The following is a 17495-nucleotide window of genomic DNA, read 5'->3' on the forward strand; positions in this document are numbered from 1 at the left end:
CCAATTTGTGCGGTAATAGCATGTGGCATGCGGTGGCTATGGAGTGCAATGTCCCTCAAATTAACCGGTGGGATTGGAGAGACCTGCAGCCTTGTCCTTTTTTTATGGCATCCTCTCTGCCTCTGCAAACTTTTGCCCGAAAACACCGCCGTAAAAACGGCTCCCGCGAAAGCCAAATCAATTTCAGTGGCTAAACGCAACGCGCCCTGTTCACATATCATATATCACACACACACGTATATATATCAGTGTGGTGGCGTAGTCACATAAATGTGTTTGAGTGCCGACCACTTTCACTTCATACTTCCACGAGTAAGATTTGTTCAACAAATTTATATTTGTTCGCCTGTTGGCGTTCTCTGGTCTGACACGGCGAGTGAGACTATGTCCTATAGAAGGCTGACTCTGGTGTAGGCCAATCAGTTACAAAGACAATTGATATGTTACCAGAGCATGGTTGTTTGCATGTTCACCACACGTACTGTGTGTATAAGAACATATTTGACCAATTTCTGACAAAAAAAACAGGTGTTAAGATGTTAAAACACCAAACAACACATTCCTGTGGAGGGAGCTGGTAGGAACGTTGGGTTGCTCGGTCAATGCCAGGGTCAACGGCGGCGTGGTGTATTCCGCAAATATGCCCGACTGTGAGGGCGCGCACAAGCCGGCGTGAGTAGGTTAAACGTTGAGTTTTATAAGGGCACCACGGGGTGACCAGCCCCTCCCCACCCAGCCCCACCCCTCCCACCCCGCACCCAGACCCACCCTCCCCACCCAGCCCTTCACCACCCTCCCCACTCAGCCCCTCCCCATCCTCCCCTCCCCACCCTCCCCACCCAGCTCCTCCCCACCCTCCCCACCCAGCCCCTCCCCACCCTCCCCACCCAGCCCCTCCCCACCCTCCCCACCCAGCCCCTCCCCACCCTCCCCTCTCCACCCAGCCCCACCCCTCCCATTTTTGGATGCACGACGGACGGAAAGACACAATAATCCCCTGTGGGCTGGTGGAAGCAGGAGTTTCCTACCAGTATAAACCTTTAGATTGTGAAACTGTCAAGGGAGGTCCCATGATGTAGCTGCTCGCCCCGAGCTCTCAATGTCCTGATCGTGGCGTTGTCTTTGTGCTGGTCGCGTTTTAGAGTCCTCTAGTCAAACACTGTTTGAGACTAGACTCTAAAGAAAGCTTATCTCTGGTGTGGACCAATCAGTCTCAAAGACAGTGCATATACTACCAGAGAATGTTTTTGGTTTGCATATTCACCGCAAGTATATGTGGCTAGTGCAGACATGATTCCTTGCAAAAGTGATCGATTTGGTGTTTGAACATCTTAACACCTACACCATTGGAACCTCATTTGCCAGTAAAAAAATATGATAATTGTTTTTTTTACCCTTCTACCTGGCAACAAAACTGACACCTTTTTTTACAAGGAGTCATGTTTGCATAGACCACAATACCTGCAGCCATAATGCAAACAAACATTTATATAATCTTAATTTAGGAGCTTTCATGACTGCAGGAATTATTCTTTGGTTCTTTTCGGTTAAGTCACGTCTAAAAATAAAATAATAAATTAAAATAACATATTACGACGTTTCGATTGCAACACAAGCAATCATCATCAGGTATAAAAGAAATAGCAACAAAAAATCTAACTAGAAAACTATAGACAGACATACAAGCAGACAGACATCACAACGGCACACAGAGAGAGGACACACATCGGCACAAAGAGAGGGGTTGTCTCTATGACAGTCCCTTAAATATAGAGAGGGGGGGCGAGAACGGAGAGAGGGAGGGGGCAGAGAGAATTAGCATATCAATGAGTGTACGCCAACGTACTGCTGCTGCTGCAAGTAAGATGACAATGTGGAACGCGCACGCAAAATTGAAAACTAGGAGACAGGCACACGAAAATTAAATAACCCAGCAAAATATCGAAATGTGATGTAATACAACACAGAGAGTCGGTTAACACAGACAACCCCTCTCTTTGTGCCGATGTGTGTCCTCTCTCTGTGTGCCGTTGTGATGTCTGTCTGCTTGTATGTCTGTCTATAGTTTTCTAGTTAGATTTTTTGTTGCTATTTCTTTTATACCTGATGATGATTGCTTGTGTTGCAATCGAAACGTCCTAATATGTTATTTTAATTTATTATTTTATTTTTAGACGTGACTTAACCGAAAAGAACCAAAGAATAATTCCTGCAGTCACGAAAGCTCCTAAATTAAGATTGAACCACTTCTACGGGGAAGTTTTAAGCTTATCCTTTTTCTTTCTGGCTATTTGTTCTCTCTGCCTGTGTCCTCTCTTTGGAATTTTCACACTTAAAATTCTAACTTAGCAAATTTTGAAACACGTAATCAACCAGGCTATGCGTTAATTGTGTGTTAACCGACTCTCTGTGTTGTATTACATCACATTTCGATATTTTGCTGGGTTATTTAATTTTCGTGTGCCTGTCTCCTAGTTTTCAATTTTGCGTGCGCGTTCCACATTGTCATCTTACTTGCAGCAGCAGCAGTACGTTGGCGTACACTCATTGATATGCTAATTCTCTCTGCCCCCTCCCTCTCTCCGTTCTCGCCCCCCCCTCTCTATATTTAAGGGACTGTCATAGAGACAACCCCTCTCTTTGTGCCGATGTGTGTCCTCTCTCTGTGTGCCGTTGTGATGTCTGTCTGCTTGTATGTCTGTCTATAGTTTTCTAGTTAGATTTTTTGTTGCTATTTCTTTTATACCTGATGATGATTGCTTGTGTTGCAATCGAAACGTCGTAATATGTTATTTTAATTTATTATTTTATTTTTAGACGTGACTTAACCGAAAAGAACCAAAGAAAAACATTTATATACTCAGATTAATGTTTTTTGTTTGCATTATGGCTGCAGGTATTGTGGTCTATGCAAACATGACTCCTTGTAAAAAAGGTGTCAGTTTTGTTGCCAGATAGAAGGGTAAAAAAACAATTATCATATTTTTTACTGGCAAATGAAGTTCCAATGGTGTAAATGCTTACCCGGGCTCTCATACTCTGATGGTGCATTGTTTTTGAGTTGTGCGCTTTTTGAGCCTAGTCTCACATGGTCCAACCCATGTGAGACTAGGCTCTAAGGAAAGCTGTCTCGGGTGTGGACCAATCAACTTCAAGGACAGTGCATACATTATCAGAGTTATGTTGTTTGTTTGCATTATGGCTGCAGGTAGTGTGGTCTATGCAAACATGACTCCTTGTAAAAAAGGTGTCAGTTTTGTTGCCAGATAGAAGGGTAAAAAACCAATTATCATCTTAACACCTGTTTTATTTCCATAAAGAGTAAAAGTTTTTTTTTCATATTCGTTCTCTTTTACACCCCTCTATTTGCCATCTGTCGCGTTGTTTCGGGACACATCACACGGCGTTTTACCGACGAACTGCATAGGACAGAACGCCGAGCAGGAATCTTTCGCGGTAAAACGAACACATAGAGGCTCTCGTGATTTCATCAACACTGACTTCACACGGAAATGTTGATTTGTTGTTTGTTCAAATGCACTGAGTGCGTGCGTGGTGGGCTTCTCTCTGTTTGTGTGCATGTTGCTGTGTGACCCCCCCCTACCCGTTTAGTTTCACTGTGCACCACCGATGCCTACTTTATCGAGGGATATATTGGCACGTAAAATGAATATTGATCGATTGTGTATATTTTGATTGACGATATACGGTGCTGTTTAGTTTGGGTTATAGCTTAAATCTATATACATAAAAGGGACATTTGTGAATATGTGTTCACAACATGCAGCAAACTTGAAATGTGGCATGTGGGTAGCTTCCAGACTGTACACAATGCAAAAAGTATAAAAATAGACTTTTGTATTTGGGGGGGGGGGCGCAATAATGGATATATTTTGCACGGCAAGTGAGCGGTGGCGTCACATCTGTGATGTCACCCGCATGCGGCAGCGTCACGTCAGTGTGCCTGCTGACGTCACGCATCCCCCCCCCCCACCCTCCGCGTAGGTCATGTATTAATCCAAGACAAGAATCTAAGTCCCGGGCGAAGCCGGGTAGTAAAGCTAGTCGTGTATATATGCCAAAAAGATATGACAATGATTCACCCCCTCTCCCGGCCTCAACCAAAATCCCGTGTGACGTCATGGATCCCTTGTCCTCACCACTCCCGCCTCTCTTGACGTCATCACTACCTCTCACACACCTCACCCCGTGTAGCGTGACGTCATCGCCCTTCTCTTCACAACCTCACCCCGACGTGGCGTGACGTCGATACTCCTCTCAACACCTCCCCCGCGTCTCTGTCATCACCCCCCACCGCCCAAATCTCACGTGACGTCATGCCAGCGAATTAAAGACAGAGACAAAGTTCCACCGTGTAGCCTGTAACAGACTGTAGGGGCAAGTGCTGTTAGCGAGTACCACCTATGAAGGCCGGCACGGCACACGAAGGGGTGTTTGGCCAGCAACCACGCCCGGCCGCCTTTGTCTTCCGAGTGGCGATGGTCTTACACGTCGCACCTGGAACTCATTTGAGGCTGACTCGACCTAGGGGAGGTCCCATGACCGGTATCAACAATCGTCACCGGCGTCGGTGGCCGTGAGCGAGAATCGAACTCGGGTCGCAGGGTTCGTAGCGCAGCTGTGCCACCGCTTCACACACACACGCGCGCGCGCGCAGGAACACGCGTCTGACGATCTGGATGAGAAATGGTTGTTACCAGCGCTGAATGGCCTTGCTTCTCCCACAGTGGCCTTGCCGACGACGGCTGTCCCCGGCCGCCGCTGCCTTGCGACGTCTCCGTTTGTGCCGCCGAGCGTCTGCGGCGTTCGAAAGGACACAATTTCGACACTCGGTCGCTGGCATTTTGTCCTCTCATTAAGACGTCTCCCGCCACGGGGGATAAACAGCGCTTCGTGCACATCAATTAAACCGCTGAGAAACAAAAAAGACAAAGTACAAAGTGCAGATGTTGTCCATCTGCATCGTTCTCTTTTTGTTTTGCTTCTTCAATCTGCGTTGCATTTACAAGGGCGAGGTGCGCGATGCATTTTCATCAGCGTAACAAGGTAATTGCCGTGCAATTATCACTCGGTTGATCAAAGGGCAATTCGTGGCTTGAAGAAAAAAGGAATGATTTGTCGAACGCAGCACCATGAATGAGGTGGGGTGGGGGGCATAGCGGAGGCTCGGTGGTTTACGCGCTGCGCAACGAACCCCGCCGACTTGAAAGTCGCTCTCGCCGGCCACGGCTCACATTAGTGGCGAGTTTATATCTGAACCGCTCCATGGGTCTGCCCTCTGCACCGCCAACCTGCGTTGACCAACGCGGTGAAGTATGGTCAGACGGCCTCGGTAACCGACACGAGACTGAGCAGGCCCTCATCCAGCAGCGGATTGACAAAAAGAGAGGTAAATTCATCTTCTTGGTTCTTTCGGTAAAGTCACGTAGAAGGGAAATAATAAAAAAATAAAAATAAAACATAATAAAATAATTCTCACGACGTTTCGGCCACAACGCAAGAAGCCGTCCTCAGGTGAAGACCAGGTCTGTCGGGGAGACTGCGTCTGACGACAGACCTGGTCTTCACCTGAGAACGGCTGCTTGCGTAGTGGCCGAAACGTGAGAATTATTTTATTATGTTTTATTTTTTAAAAAGAACGAAGAAGATGAATCCCTGCAGTCACGAAAGCTTTAATTCGAAATGAGAGGTAAATTGTTATGAATGAACGATGACATGATCTGAAAAGTGGCGCGCGCCTCTGAATGAAAGCGTTGATGGTGTTGAACGACAACAACAGTGTGGATGCCTCGCGGCAGAGACTGAGAATCTGTTTGTCGTCTCCGACCAAAAAGATGTGACACTCTTGCCAAAAAAAAGGCTTTGAAGCGGTGGCAAAATGTCCATTTGACAAAAAAAAACGACACGCAATGAAAGCCTGATGGGAGCGCTTTCCAAAACAAAGTACTCTTTTCGCACGAAGGAGCCACCGTTACACAACATCGTACCCCCAGAACTGCGGTCTATCTTGTCAAAAAAGATCACGTGACCTTTTTGTTAGATCGGTTTGGTTGCCCGTGTGCCTTTCTATTTTGATTTTTTTTTGCTGTAAAGAGAAACAAAAACATGCCAACTTGGAAACGTGGGGATATAATCCATGTCCATTCCCATTACCCTGCCATTTATCAAAAGCGATCTGGGGAAATGTTAAAAGTGGATCCCTTCACGGTCACGCTAAAATGTAAAATCCTCTTTTGGTCATCCTTAGTTCACTGGCCGTCACGTGAAATGTTTTGTGGGTTTAAGTGATGCGAGTTGACGGTATATGGCGGAGGGCTGGCTTGGTCATGGCTGGAGAGGCTAAGAATCCGTATATTTTGTCGTACGATCCATTTTAGCAAGCGGTAGAGCGAGCCGCTTGTAATCGGGAAGCTGTGAGTTTCAAATCCCGGTTGGGGGTTTTACTCAACCCATCATCCCTCTGGGATCAATAAAAAAGCACCAATTTATCGGAAAATCAATCATAGGTATCCTGTGACAGAATCGCCACTCGCCATAGGAATGTGGCATTTCCATCAACGGGCTCAGGGCAGCAAGCGGGAGATGAGCCATCGCCTCGACACACACATGAGCAGTAAAACCGCTTGATCGATCTTGCGCTGACATGACAACAGTGAATATAATACAATGAGGCTTAATTAAGTGACGCCCCCCGCCTCAGCGAGTTGATTTTGTATGTTAGCATAGGCATCGTGTTTTCCAGAAATACCCAGGATGTAATGCTTGGCCGTACCTGCTGAAGTAGTTTGAACGCGGTGTTGGGCGGTTCACGTGGGGTCCATCCACACAGCGCCGTTTGTTCTGCGAGCTGAAAAAACAAAGTTCACAACCTGGTCGGCTTGCGCGAGCAACACAAAAAAAAACCTTCTTGATGCTTGAAAAAACAAATCTCGCAAACATTGATTTTATTAATTTGCTTGTTATTACATTCATATCCGCCCCGTTTATTTTTCTTGTCCGCGTGCCCGCGTGTTTTACGCTGCACAAGAGACGCGTGTATTTCATGTCCAGTAACAACAGAGGGCCACGTAATTTATGCAACAAAAAAACACAAACATCTACCGCGGTATGTTACTAAATGAGCATCGGCGAGTAAATACAGAATACGCTTAATGGATCCTTGTTTTTGCCTGATGTCATTTTCAAGGAACAGCTGTTCCTGCTAACCTTAATGTGTCAACACGTCCTGCATGGAATTCCATAAATATCAGCGTCGCATTTAATAGAAGCGAGGGAAGCACAACTGTTCGTGCACCGCACTATGGATCCGAGTTCATTTCCCGGCCACGGCTATAATGCTGGCGACCGATGTCTGAACTGTTGCTGAGTGCCGCCTTCACCACTCTGCACTGATTTATTTTGGTGAAGTATGGTCAAACAACCCCTATGACTGGCATGGGGAAGCCTCCTCCAGCCGTGGAGTGACACAGGGCTGCACACGTGCCACAGAGTAGAACGCTTCTTGCAGCAATTCCCATGGGCTATTAAATTATTAATTATCTTGAATGGGATTCTGCCATCGAAGAACCATTCAGTAGCATGCCATTGAATTGAATAGAGATACTATACACACTATTTAAATGAATGGATGTTATGTGGACAATTAATAGGTTAGACATACTCATTCATTGCAATGGAAATGTATGTTATCTACAATAAAAAGAATGGGATTCTTTAACATCCTAAGGATCGTCCAACATAATGCCATTTAGTTTAAACACATTCCTGCGGAAGGAGCTGGTAGAAACGTTGGGTTGCTCGGTCAATGGCCAGGGTCAAAGGCGGCGTGGTGTATTCCGCAAATATGCCCGACTGTTAGGACGGGCACAAGCCGGTGTGAGTAGGTTAAACGTTGAGTTTTATAAGGGCACCACGGGGTGACCAGCCCCTCCCCACCCAGCCCCACCACTCCCACCCCCCACCCAGCCCCTCCCCACCCAGCCGCTCCCCACCCAGCCCCTCCCCACCCTCCCCTCCCCACCCAGCCCCACCCTCCCCACCCAGCCCCTCCCCAGTCTCCCCTCCCCACCAAGCCCCTCCCTCCCCACCCAGCCCCTCCCTGCACGACGGACACAATAATCCCCTGTGGGCTGGTGTAACCAGGAAGTTCCTACCGTATCATCATCATCTATCCATAACCACAATGGTTGTGGCGGCACTGCTGATTCTTCAGTCTTCTACTCCCTCTACTTTTGCCTGTCCGTCTGTCAGTCCTTGTCAGTTGCTGTGCCGATTTATCAGTCCACCTTATAAAAAACCCATTCAGTTGAATAGAGCCATACTATTGACTATACTCTTTGGTTCTTTCGGTAAAGTCACGTAGGTATAAAGATAAAATAAAAGAAATCACGACGTTTCGGGCGCAACACAAGCGTCCGTCATCAGGTGGGAAAGCGTGGTCTGCTGCTGATGCAGACTGTTTTAAAGGATTTATTTTATTTTTATACCTACGTGACTTTACCGAAAGAACCAAAGAGTATAGATTCCTGCAGTCACGAAAGCTTCAAATCAAGATTAATACTATTGACTGTTCCGAAAAGTAAGTGGGACGTATAACTATCAAGGGATCATGATGATGATCGATGGAAGAGGCTGGTAATGGAATGCCAGCCCAGACAGGGAACATTCCCGGGAGGATGATCACTGGGGAGATGGAGCCATGCAATCAGCATACGCGCAAGAGAACGATGGTTCGTGACACCAGGAGACCGTGTGGGATCCTGTGAGATGTCGATAGTGTCTGCTGATGATCAAGTTGGTCTTGAAGGCTTATATAAATAATAAAGACGTGTATGGGCAATAACGGGAACACTGAAATGTACCATGTGTTAGGTGAACGCAATTTTACTGTGCGTCACTGTGTGTTACGCAGATACACAATAATTTACGAATCATTTGTATTACACGAGCATCTTTGTACTTGTGTCCAAATTCTAGATTTGAAGCGTTCGTGACTGCAAGGATTCATACTCTTAGGTTTTTTTCGGTAAAGTCACGTAGGTAAAAAAAATAAAAATAATAGAAATAATACCTTGTGTCCAAAGACAATCATCCGAGTTCATGCTCAGTACTCCTTATGGGGTGTCATCATGTGCACGCACATACAATTTATAAATGAACAGCAAATGTGCTTAGTCGCATGTTGTGTTGTCTTAAGCCCCCCCTCCCCACCACCTGTGCAGCCAGTGACCAACACCGATAAACACTTCTCCGTCATGGATTCCCAAGAAATTGTTCGTCTCAAAGCAAACCTCATTGACACACCACGACAGATCGCAGCGTGGTGGCAGCAAAAACACAAATGTTCTCAACCGAAGCTCCGGGTGCTCTGATACATGCATTGTCTTTGTACTCTTCACCTTTTTGGCGTTCTCTGGTTTGACACTGGCAGTGAGACTAAGCCACTAAGAAGGCTGTCCCTGGTGCAGGCCAATCCGTTCCAAAGACAATGCCTATATATGATCAGAATTCGTTTGCATGTTCACTACAAGTACCGTGTGTAGTTGATGCAGACTCGATTCCTTGCAAAGGGTAAAGCCTACTCTTATTTTGCATGCATTATAACTGTGACAGCAATGTGGGGGGACAAGACAATACTGAGTCAAACATCAATCGTTCGTGTGTAGAATAGTTGCGTTATTTGGAGGACACGTGCAACACCTTGATGTACAATTCGCTAGGATGGGAAATACGAAATTGACTTGACTTTCCCCATTGATCGACTGTGCCCCCCCCTACCTACAAACAGAAGCTTAAGGATTTCCAAAAAGAGTTCGGTAATATTTCTATTGGGTGAGAAGGGAAAATACAATCCTGTGAAGTATAGCAACAGCGAGAACACTCGTATTCATTTTAAAAGGCCAGAGTGGTAAAGCGGTGACCGGGTGGGGTGGCTTAAGATATCAGAATGCCAAGGTGGCATCGCGGATACCCTGGGTTTGATTCTGGGCAACTGCACAGGGTGAGAGCCAGGTTCTCAAGTGTCAGTTGAGGGTTCTAAGCCCGGCCACCAATGACTGCACCACACAAACAACAACAACAAAACCCCATCGCATTAAATTTTTGGTTCTCAATTTTAATTGGCCTAAATTCCAGCTCTGGAAATGAAAAGCATCGGTTCGACGGTCGTGTGACGAGCATCACTCCTCGTGTGACACGGCATGTGTGGGAAGTGCTCCTCCCTATTGTGCGGACCAGAGGTCACTTGATCTAAGAAGTAGTTCTGTGATGTATCTTTCCACATACCGTTCTCTGACATGGAGACGGGGGGGGGGGATGCACGCACTGGTCTGCAAAAGTTCAAAATTAATGATACCTCCGATAAGTACGGTTGGCTACGTATGGAAGGAAAGAAGTTGAACATATATACGTTTGTCTCATGACATGACCCAGATTGCGCAATCACAATAACATGTGGTGACAAGACTTTTGATTTATATATTTGATCAAACTTACGCCCCTCTCCGATAAGTGAAAGGAGGCACACATCTCCTGTATACAGTCCTAGGCTAGATGTGGACATTCCACATTTCCAGGGCAGGGCTGAGTAAATTCATAGGACAAGCCCTGCAAGCTCATTGTAGATGTTGAATTTTGCACGCAGTTATTATTCTATACATAGGCACATTTGAATTATACTGGTACGAACCTCCTGGTTACACCAGCCCACAGGGGATTATTGTGTCCGTCCGTCCGTCGTGCAGGGAGGGGCTGGGTGGGGAGGGAGGGGCTGGGTTTGGGAGGGGAGGGTGGGGAGGGGCTGGGTGGGGAGGGTGGGGCTGGGTGGGAAGAGGAGGGTGGGGAGGGGCTGGGTGGGGAGGGTGGGGAGGGTGGGGCTGGGTGGGGGGTGGGAGGGGTGGGGCTGGGTGGGGAGGGGCTGGTCACCCCGTGGTGCCCTTATAAAACTCAACGTTTAACCTACTCACGCCGGCTTGTGCCCGCCCTCATAGTCGGGCATATTTGTGGAATACACCACGCCGCCGTTGACCCTGGCCATTGACCGAGCAACCCAACGTTCCTACCAGCTCCGTCCGCAGGGATGTGTTTTAGGCATTTATTCAAAGAACTTGGATGTCTGCATCAATTTCCATTGAGTCAATTGCCTTTTCATAGCCTGCAAAGGCTACAAGAATAGAAACAATATTTAATATCAACTGGTGAGTTAAACTAATGTTCTGCCTGCATTTTCCAACAGTGTGTCCAGATCCTGGCACCAGTGAGCCACAACCGTGTGCTGTTGGTGTCATGTCTTGAAAATGAACGACGGTACATTCATAACTCTTGATGAATAAATGTACAAAATTTATGCATGTGCATTCATAACTCTTGTTGCAGAGAACAGCCTAAAACCACGATGTCACCAACCAAAGTCTTATTTTGCCCTGGAAACATGTCATTCAAACCCACAAATTAATTATCAGAGCTGGAATACGCCAAATTGAGTGGAATACAAAATTAATAAATCTTGTGTGTGTGTGTGTGCCAGTCTATGGTGACTGGGCTAATACCATAAAATCACCACACTCGAGAAGACAATTTTTTTCATCTGTCTTTCATCTGTCTTCTTATTTTATTATGTTTACATTTTATTATTTAATTATTTCCTACCGAAAGAACCAAGAAGATGAATCCCTGAAGTCACGAAAGCTTTAAATCGAAATTTTTTCATCTGCTTTTATTTTACCAGGTATGGCTCATCGAGCTATGTGGTTCTTTTTCAGAAGCGACCTGGCCACAAATGATACCTCAACGAAGTGTCGAGACACGCAATCTCCAAATATTCAGGCATCGTCAGGGTCGGGATCAAACCCATGACCTCCTGTATACCAGGTGAGGTAGTTAACATCTCTCCATCACAGTGCCCCTCACATGTAGCTGCCAGGATTGCAACCCATGATAGTAGCAGAGCTGGCTTAGCGCTCTGATGTCTACTGGATTCCTGGGCAAGTATATTCTTAGGTTTTTTCGGTAAAGTCACGTAGGTAAAAAATTAAAATTAATAAAAGTAAAATAAAAATAAAATAAAAATCACGACGTTTCGGAGGCAACACAAGCTTCCGTCTTCAGGTGGAACCGTCAGCTATCGTGCTGTTTGTTGCCTCTGAAACGTCGTGATTTTTTTATTTTTTTTATTTTACTTTTATTAATTTTAATTTTTTACCTACGTGACTTTACCGAAAAAACCTAAGAATATGAATCCTTGCAGTCGCGAAAGCTTCAAATCTAGAATTCCTGGGGAAGGTTTCTAAGCTTCCAAAGCACCATGGAGTTTGGTCTTAACGAGGGGCCCAAAGGCTTTTGACCAAAATGTTGCTCTCGTGTATCACAGGGAGGGATTGTACCACTGACTCCACATCACCCACATCTGCCAGAACTTCCCTTGGCAAAAAGAATGGGAAAAAATCAAGCGACAAAGCTGTTGAACGGAGCTCCCGCCTGACTCCAATTCCAAATGGCTCACATGGCGGAGCCTAAACAGACTCAAGAGAGTGGCTTTTGGCAGATGCCACTCTCTCATCAACTCATGGGTGGGGGGTGGGGGTATTCCACACAACCCCGACACCAATGTGTGCTTGTCTGGAGAAGCAAACCATGGATCATCTCCTGAGATGCTCTGCAGCAACCGCAATGCGCTCCTCAAGACTTGGCAATGCCGACACCGCAAGCAGTGACCTGTGCAGAATTTTCGGGAACGACCGTCTAGAGCAGGGGTCGGCAACCTACGGCTCCGGAGCCGCATGCGGCTCTTTACGGGCTGCTTCTTGACGATATGTACGTATGTACATAGATGCATTGCGGCTCTTGAAATACTGAATTTTGTACCGAATTGGAAAGAAATGGCTCTTCTTGTTATTTTGGTTGCCGACCCCTGGTCTAGAGGTTGAATATGAGACGCGATGAAGAAGACGATAGTGGTGTCTGCGTTCGAGGTAATTTCGTCAAAACCTTTGGGCCCTCATCACGGCCAACCCTCACAAGCTCCTTGCCACCTTGAACTGCCCGTGGATTTGATCTCACTAAAACCAGAATTTGCGGGGAATTGGCCTATACAGCGTTTGACCTTGGTCAAAGAAGGTTCCCACAAATGTACGCCCCCGCACCTTGTCATCTGGGTCCTTGTCTCCTGTCAACACCGCCGTGGTCAAAAGGGAGTTGATGTCGCTCATGTCTTGCTCCGACACCATGTTGCTCCTTTTGCCGAGGAATGCGTTTGCCGGTGCGGACGCCGGAAAATCCATTGGGCTCGGTGCAGACAGCTGACAAAGACACGACATCAAGTAAGAATTATCATGCGTGTGCATAGATTACGTCGTGGAACGCATCTGCCTTGGGTAGTATATAAATGAGCGATACTAATGCTAGTGCTTGCACCAGGGCGCGCACAGCAAGTAGTACGCTCGTACTCTGTGGTTCTTTCATTAAAGTCACGTGGGTATAAAATAAATTAAATCACGACGTTTGGGGCACGCAACAAGCGTCCGTCATCAGGTGGGACAACCACAGCAAGAAACAATTGCTGAAGTGGGCAAAAGAGCTGCTGTAACAAGAGGCCATATAGGTAAGAGAGGGGGGAGGAGCAAGGGGGGAGAGATAGAGGGGGGGGGGGGGTGTGGTTGTCCCACGTGATGACGGACGCTTTTGTTGCGCCCGAAACGTCGTGATTTAATTTATTTCATTTTATACCCACGTGACTTTACCGAAAGAACCAAAGAGTAGGGATCCCTGCCGTCACGAAAACTTCAAATCTAGTTTAGTACACTCGTAGCCCATGAAGAAACCACGGCGCTCGCATAGTGGCTCTGCCCGGTGAGGGCGCGCCTCGGGCAGCCGGTCTGGGATGCCGAGGCAGGTACTCTCAGCGCCGACGATTAGCACGGTTGGCTACGTACGGTGCAAAAGAAGTTCAACATACACACGTTGCAGCACTGGTTTGTGCCCCACTTGTTTTGATAAATTTGCCCCGTATTCAATGGTGTCCGTCTCTATTGGCAACACACATACTCAAGTTTAATCTATATTGGAACGTGTATTTTTTTAAAGTTAACATGCCAACCCTGTTACGGATAGATAGACAGATGGATAGACAGACGGAGGTATGGAGATACAATAATCCATAAACAATTTCAAGCTTTGTTGAAAAGCGTAAAAATAATACCGTTAAGTACACAGCATCTTGTTCCAGAGCTCAGCGGAGGCTGCTACTTGTATTATGTATCATAGCGATCAGACAGAGTTAATAAAAGCAACACATTTGTCTCCACAGGCCTTGTGTTAAACTCTGGTTACAGCTTATTGGTGTTACGTACCAGCAGTTCAACAGTGACCACTGAATTTGACACGGCACAATAGACGACGGAATCGCAAAACAAGTGGTGCATAGCAACAAAACACACGGCTGTCTCAAGGAAATGTTTGAACTGGGGTAAGTATGATTTACAATTGTGGCTAACTTTAAGAAAAGAAAACATTCCAGATTCAGAAATCACTGATTCAATCTGAGGAACAACATTTCATTACAAGGTTGGACGTTTTAAGAGAAGGACTGAAGCAATATTATTCCACGTTTTGTTCCGATTCCATTTATAAAGAAAAACCTCGTGAATTCTCAAGACTTTTTTTTTTGCAGGAAGATCTTGGATGCATATGTTTGGCCAATTCCTTTAAAAAAATAATGTTGTGCGTGTGGGAGGAAACCGGAGGAGCCGAATGAAACCCATCCGTATGACAAGATGACATGCAAACATCTGCACAGATTAGGTTTCCAAACCCGCTTGCTATACTGCTGCCTCGCTGCCACCTCGTTTGCTTGGCAGGTATGGAAGTATATTCTTGGTTCTTTCGTAAAGTCACGTAGAAGGGAAATAAAAAAATATATATAAAAAATAAAATTCTCACGACGTTTCGACTGCAACACAAGCAATCATCATCAGGTGTGAAATCCACCTGATGTGGATTTTATATTTTTATTATTTTATTATTTCCCTTCTACGTGACTTTACCGAAAGAACCAAGAATATGAATCCCTGCAGTCACGAAAGCTTTAAATCAAAAGCTATGGAAGTGTCACAACTTTGTGTGATCCAACAACCCTTGCCTCCAAAGTTCAGGGCGCACCCAAATAGAAGCAATTTTAATTTTTAATTTTGGTGAAATGAGTGGGCAAAACAAAAAAAGTTAAAATCTGGACACACCGAATGATTGCTTCCACCGCTGGGTGAAAACTCACTGCGTGTCGTTTGCGGCTTGCATTGTGCGAGTCGGGTTTGTGTTCGTCCAATGAAACCAATTCTCCAGATACGGAACGTTTCACAAGTGCAGAATGCCAAGCCTTGCTCATATAAATAATAATAATAATCTCTGTTTTATGAAGCGCTTTTCATATTGAAGTATCTCAAAGCGCTGTACATTAAAGTAAAACTCCACTCCCGAGTACAGATACAATCTTAGCGAAATAGAAACTTTTAATAACAATATCAATGGCTACACTCGAAGTTGAAATAAAATGAGGAACCGTGATAAAAGCAAATAATAATAAACTAATGGACCGAGGAAAGAGAGTCCACAATCGTGGAGCATGGTAGCAGAAGGCTCCGTCTCCATTAGGACATCAACATCAACAACAACAACACAGTCTTGTCTTAGGAACGACTTTTTCAGGATTTTTCTGTTTGCGCATAGTCACTTTAAGATGTTTTCTTGTTCATGTTTGTTTTTTGTTTGTTGCGGTTGCACCCGATTCAAGAGCCGAATGGCTCACAGGGCTATACCAAATTAATTAAACTGTAATGAAATAAAATGAAATAAACTGAGCAGACCAGAAGCAGCTGATGTAAGTTTTTCGCAGCGGTGTCTATGACGCTTGAGCAGATCGGCGGCGAGATATTTAAGAGCTGGCCCATTCAAGCAGAATGCTGAAGTCGACTGTACTTTACAGGGAGCCAGCGCAGGGACGACAGAATCGGAGTAGTACGGTCACACAATCTAGATCTGGATAAACCCCGGGAAAGATGAGTTTTGAATATATTTTAATACATTTAAAACACTTCTCGAAATGCTAAAAACTATTTGTATTTTTATTCTTGGTTCTTTCGGTAAAATCACGTAGAAGGGAAATAATAGAATAATAAAAATATAAAACAATCAAAATTCTCACGACGTTTCGACTGCAACAAAAGCAATCATCATCAGGTGTGAAATCCACAGCAAGAAAAATGTTCACAGCAAGAAAAATTTTTCTTGCTGTGGATTTCACACCTAATGATGATTGCTTGTGTTGCAGTCGAAACGTCGTGAGAATTTGTATTGTTTTATATTTATATTATTTTATTATTTCCCTTCTACGTGACTTTACCGAAAGAACCAAGAATATGAATCCCTGCAGTCACAAAAGCTTTAAATCAAAATTTCTTTTTATTTTACCATGTGTAGTGCAATAGCGTCGGCTGTGGTGGATAGACAGCGCGCACGCCGGTGAGCGTGAGCACGGCGTGTTGGCAGAGCGGAGGAAATAGGGCAAGGGTCACGGAGGACCCCATCTGGGGGCCCCTGGAACCTGCTGGCGGGTTCGAGAAGGGAATGCGCGGTCAGGGCGGAGCCAGGCAGCGCTTGGAGCATAAAAGGAGCCGGGAGCGGGGGGCTCGAGGCTGTCGGTTCTGGGAGTGGACTCGTCTCGTCGTCGCTGTCGTCTCGTCGCCGTCGTCGCTAAACGTCTCCGCTAGACACTGCGCTACGAAGAAGAGCAGTTGGCTATCTCAGTCAGCGCCATCAGTGTTAGACGGCTGGTGTTGTGTACAGGCTAGGCTGAGCTACTGTGGAGAGTGTGAGGACGAGACTGTGGAAGTTGTTTAATAAAGAAGGTGCCTCCTACAAATCTTGCCTCCGTCTCACTGACACTACACATGTGTAAGGTCCCACTGAGCTATGCAGCTCATTTTCAGAAGCGACTTGGACATAAATGATAGTTCGGCGAAGTGGCTTATCACGTGGAAATGTATAGCAGTCAAATACTCTAAACGCGTGTTGATTCTAAATGTGGAGAGAAAAATCAGAGGACTCGAATAAAAATCCACGCGACCACGGGGAGAACATGCAAACTCCAAATATACAGGCATCAGGGTCGGGATAGAACCCACGACCTCCTGTATACCAGGCGAGGTAGTTCACATCTTGCCACCGTGGTGCCCCTGGATATCTCATAGCATGAGAGAACACATTCAATAAAACTGATCCAGGTTCGGGGTTTTCATAACGTACAGCGGGGGGGAGGGGGGGGGCATTTCCTGGTTGTGGGTTAACTCAGCCCCATCATCCCAACAGTGGTTGACCAATGGAGACACTCGCCCTCGCCATAGGAATGTGAAAATTAAGTCACTGGCCGAGGGCAGTAAACTGTAGATAAGCACCGTCTTCAAGCTATTTAATTGATTTTGCTGCTA

At 45.9% G+C, this 17495-nt stretch overlaps 1 protein-coding gene across 1 annotated transcript in view; it reads right to left on the bottom strand.

The window, feature by feature from the left end:
- Positions 1 to 13297, bottom strand: part of LOC144946744 (uncharacterized) — a 28099-nt gene extending 14802 nt beyond the window's left edge. The window contains exons 1-3 of the mRNA XM_078875875.1: positions 13161 to 13297; positions 6794 to 6868; positions 4719 to 4818 (exon numbers count right to left, since the gene is read on the bottom strand). Of these exons, the coding sequence (XP_078732001.1) occupies positions 4719 to 4818; positions 6794 to 6868; positions 13161 to 13244 (259 nt within the window). The 5' untranslated portion in view covers positions 13245 to 13297. The remainder of the gene's footprint in view (positions 1 to 4718; positions 4819 to 6793; positions 6869 to 13160) is intronic.
- Positions 13298 to 17495: the final 4198 nt, after the last annotated feature.

The sequence above is a fragment of the Lampetra fluviatilis genome, chromosome 42, assembly GCF_964198595.1.
Source record: "Lampetra fluviatilis chromosome 42, kcLamFluv1.1, whole genome shotgun sequence".
In the NCBI taxonomy this organism is placed as follows: Eukaryota; Metazoa; Chordata; class Hyperoartia; order Petromyzontiformes; family Petromyzontidae; genus Lampetra; species Lampetra fluviatilis.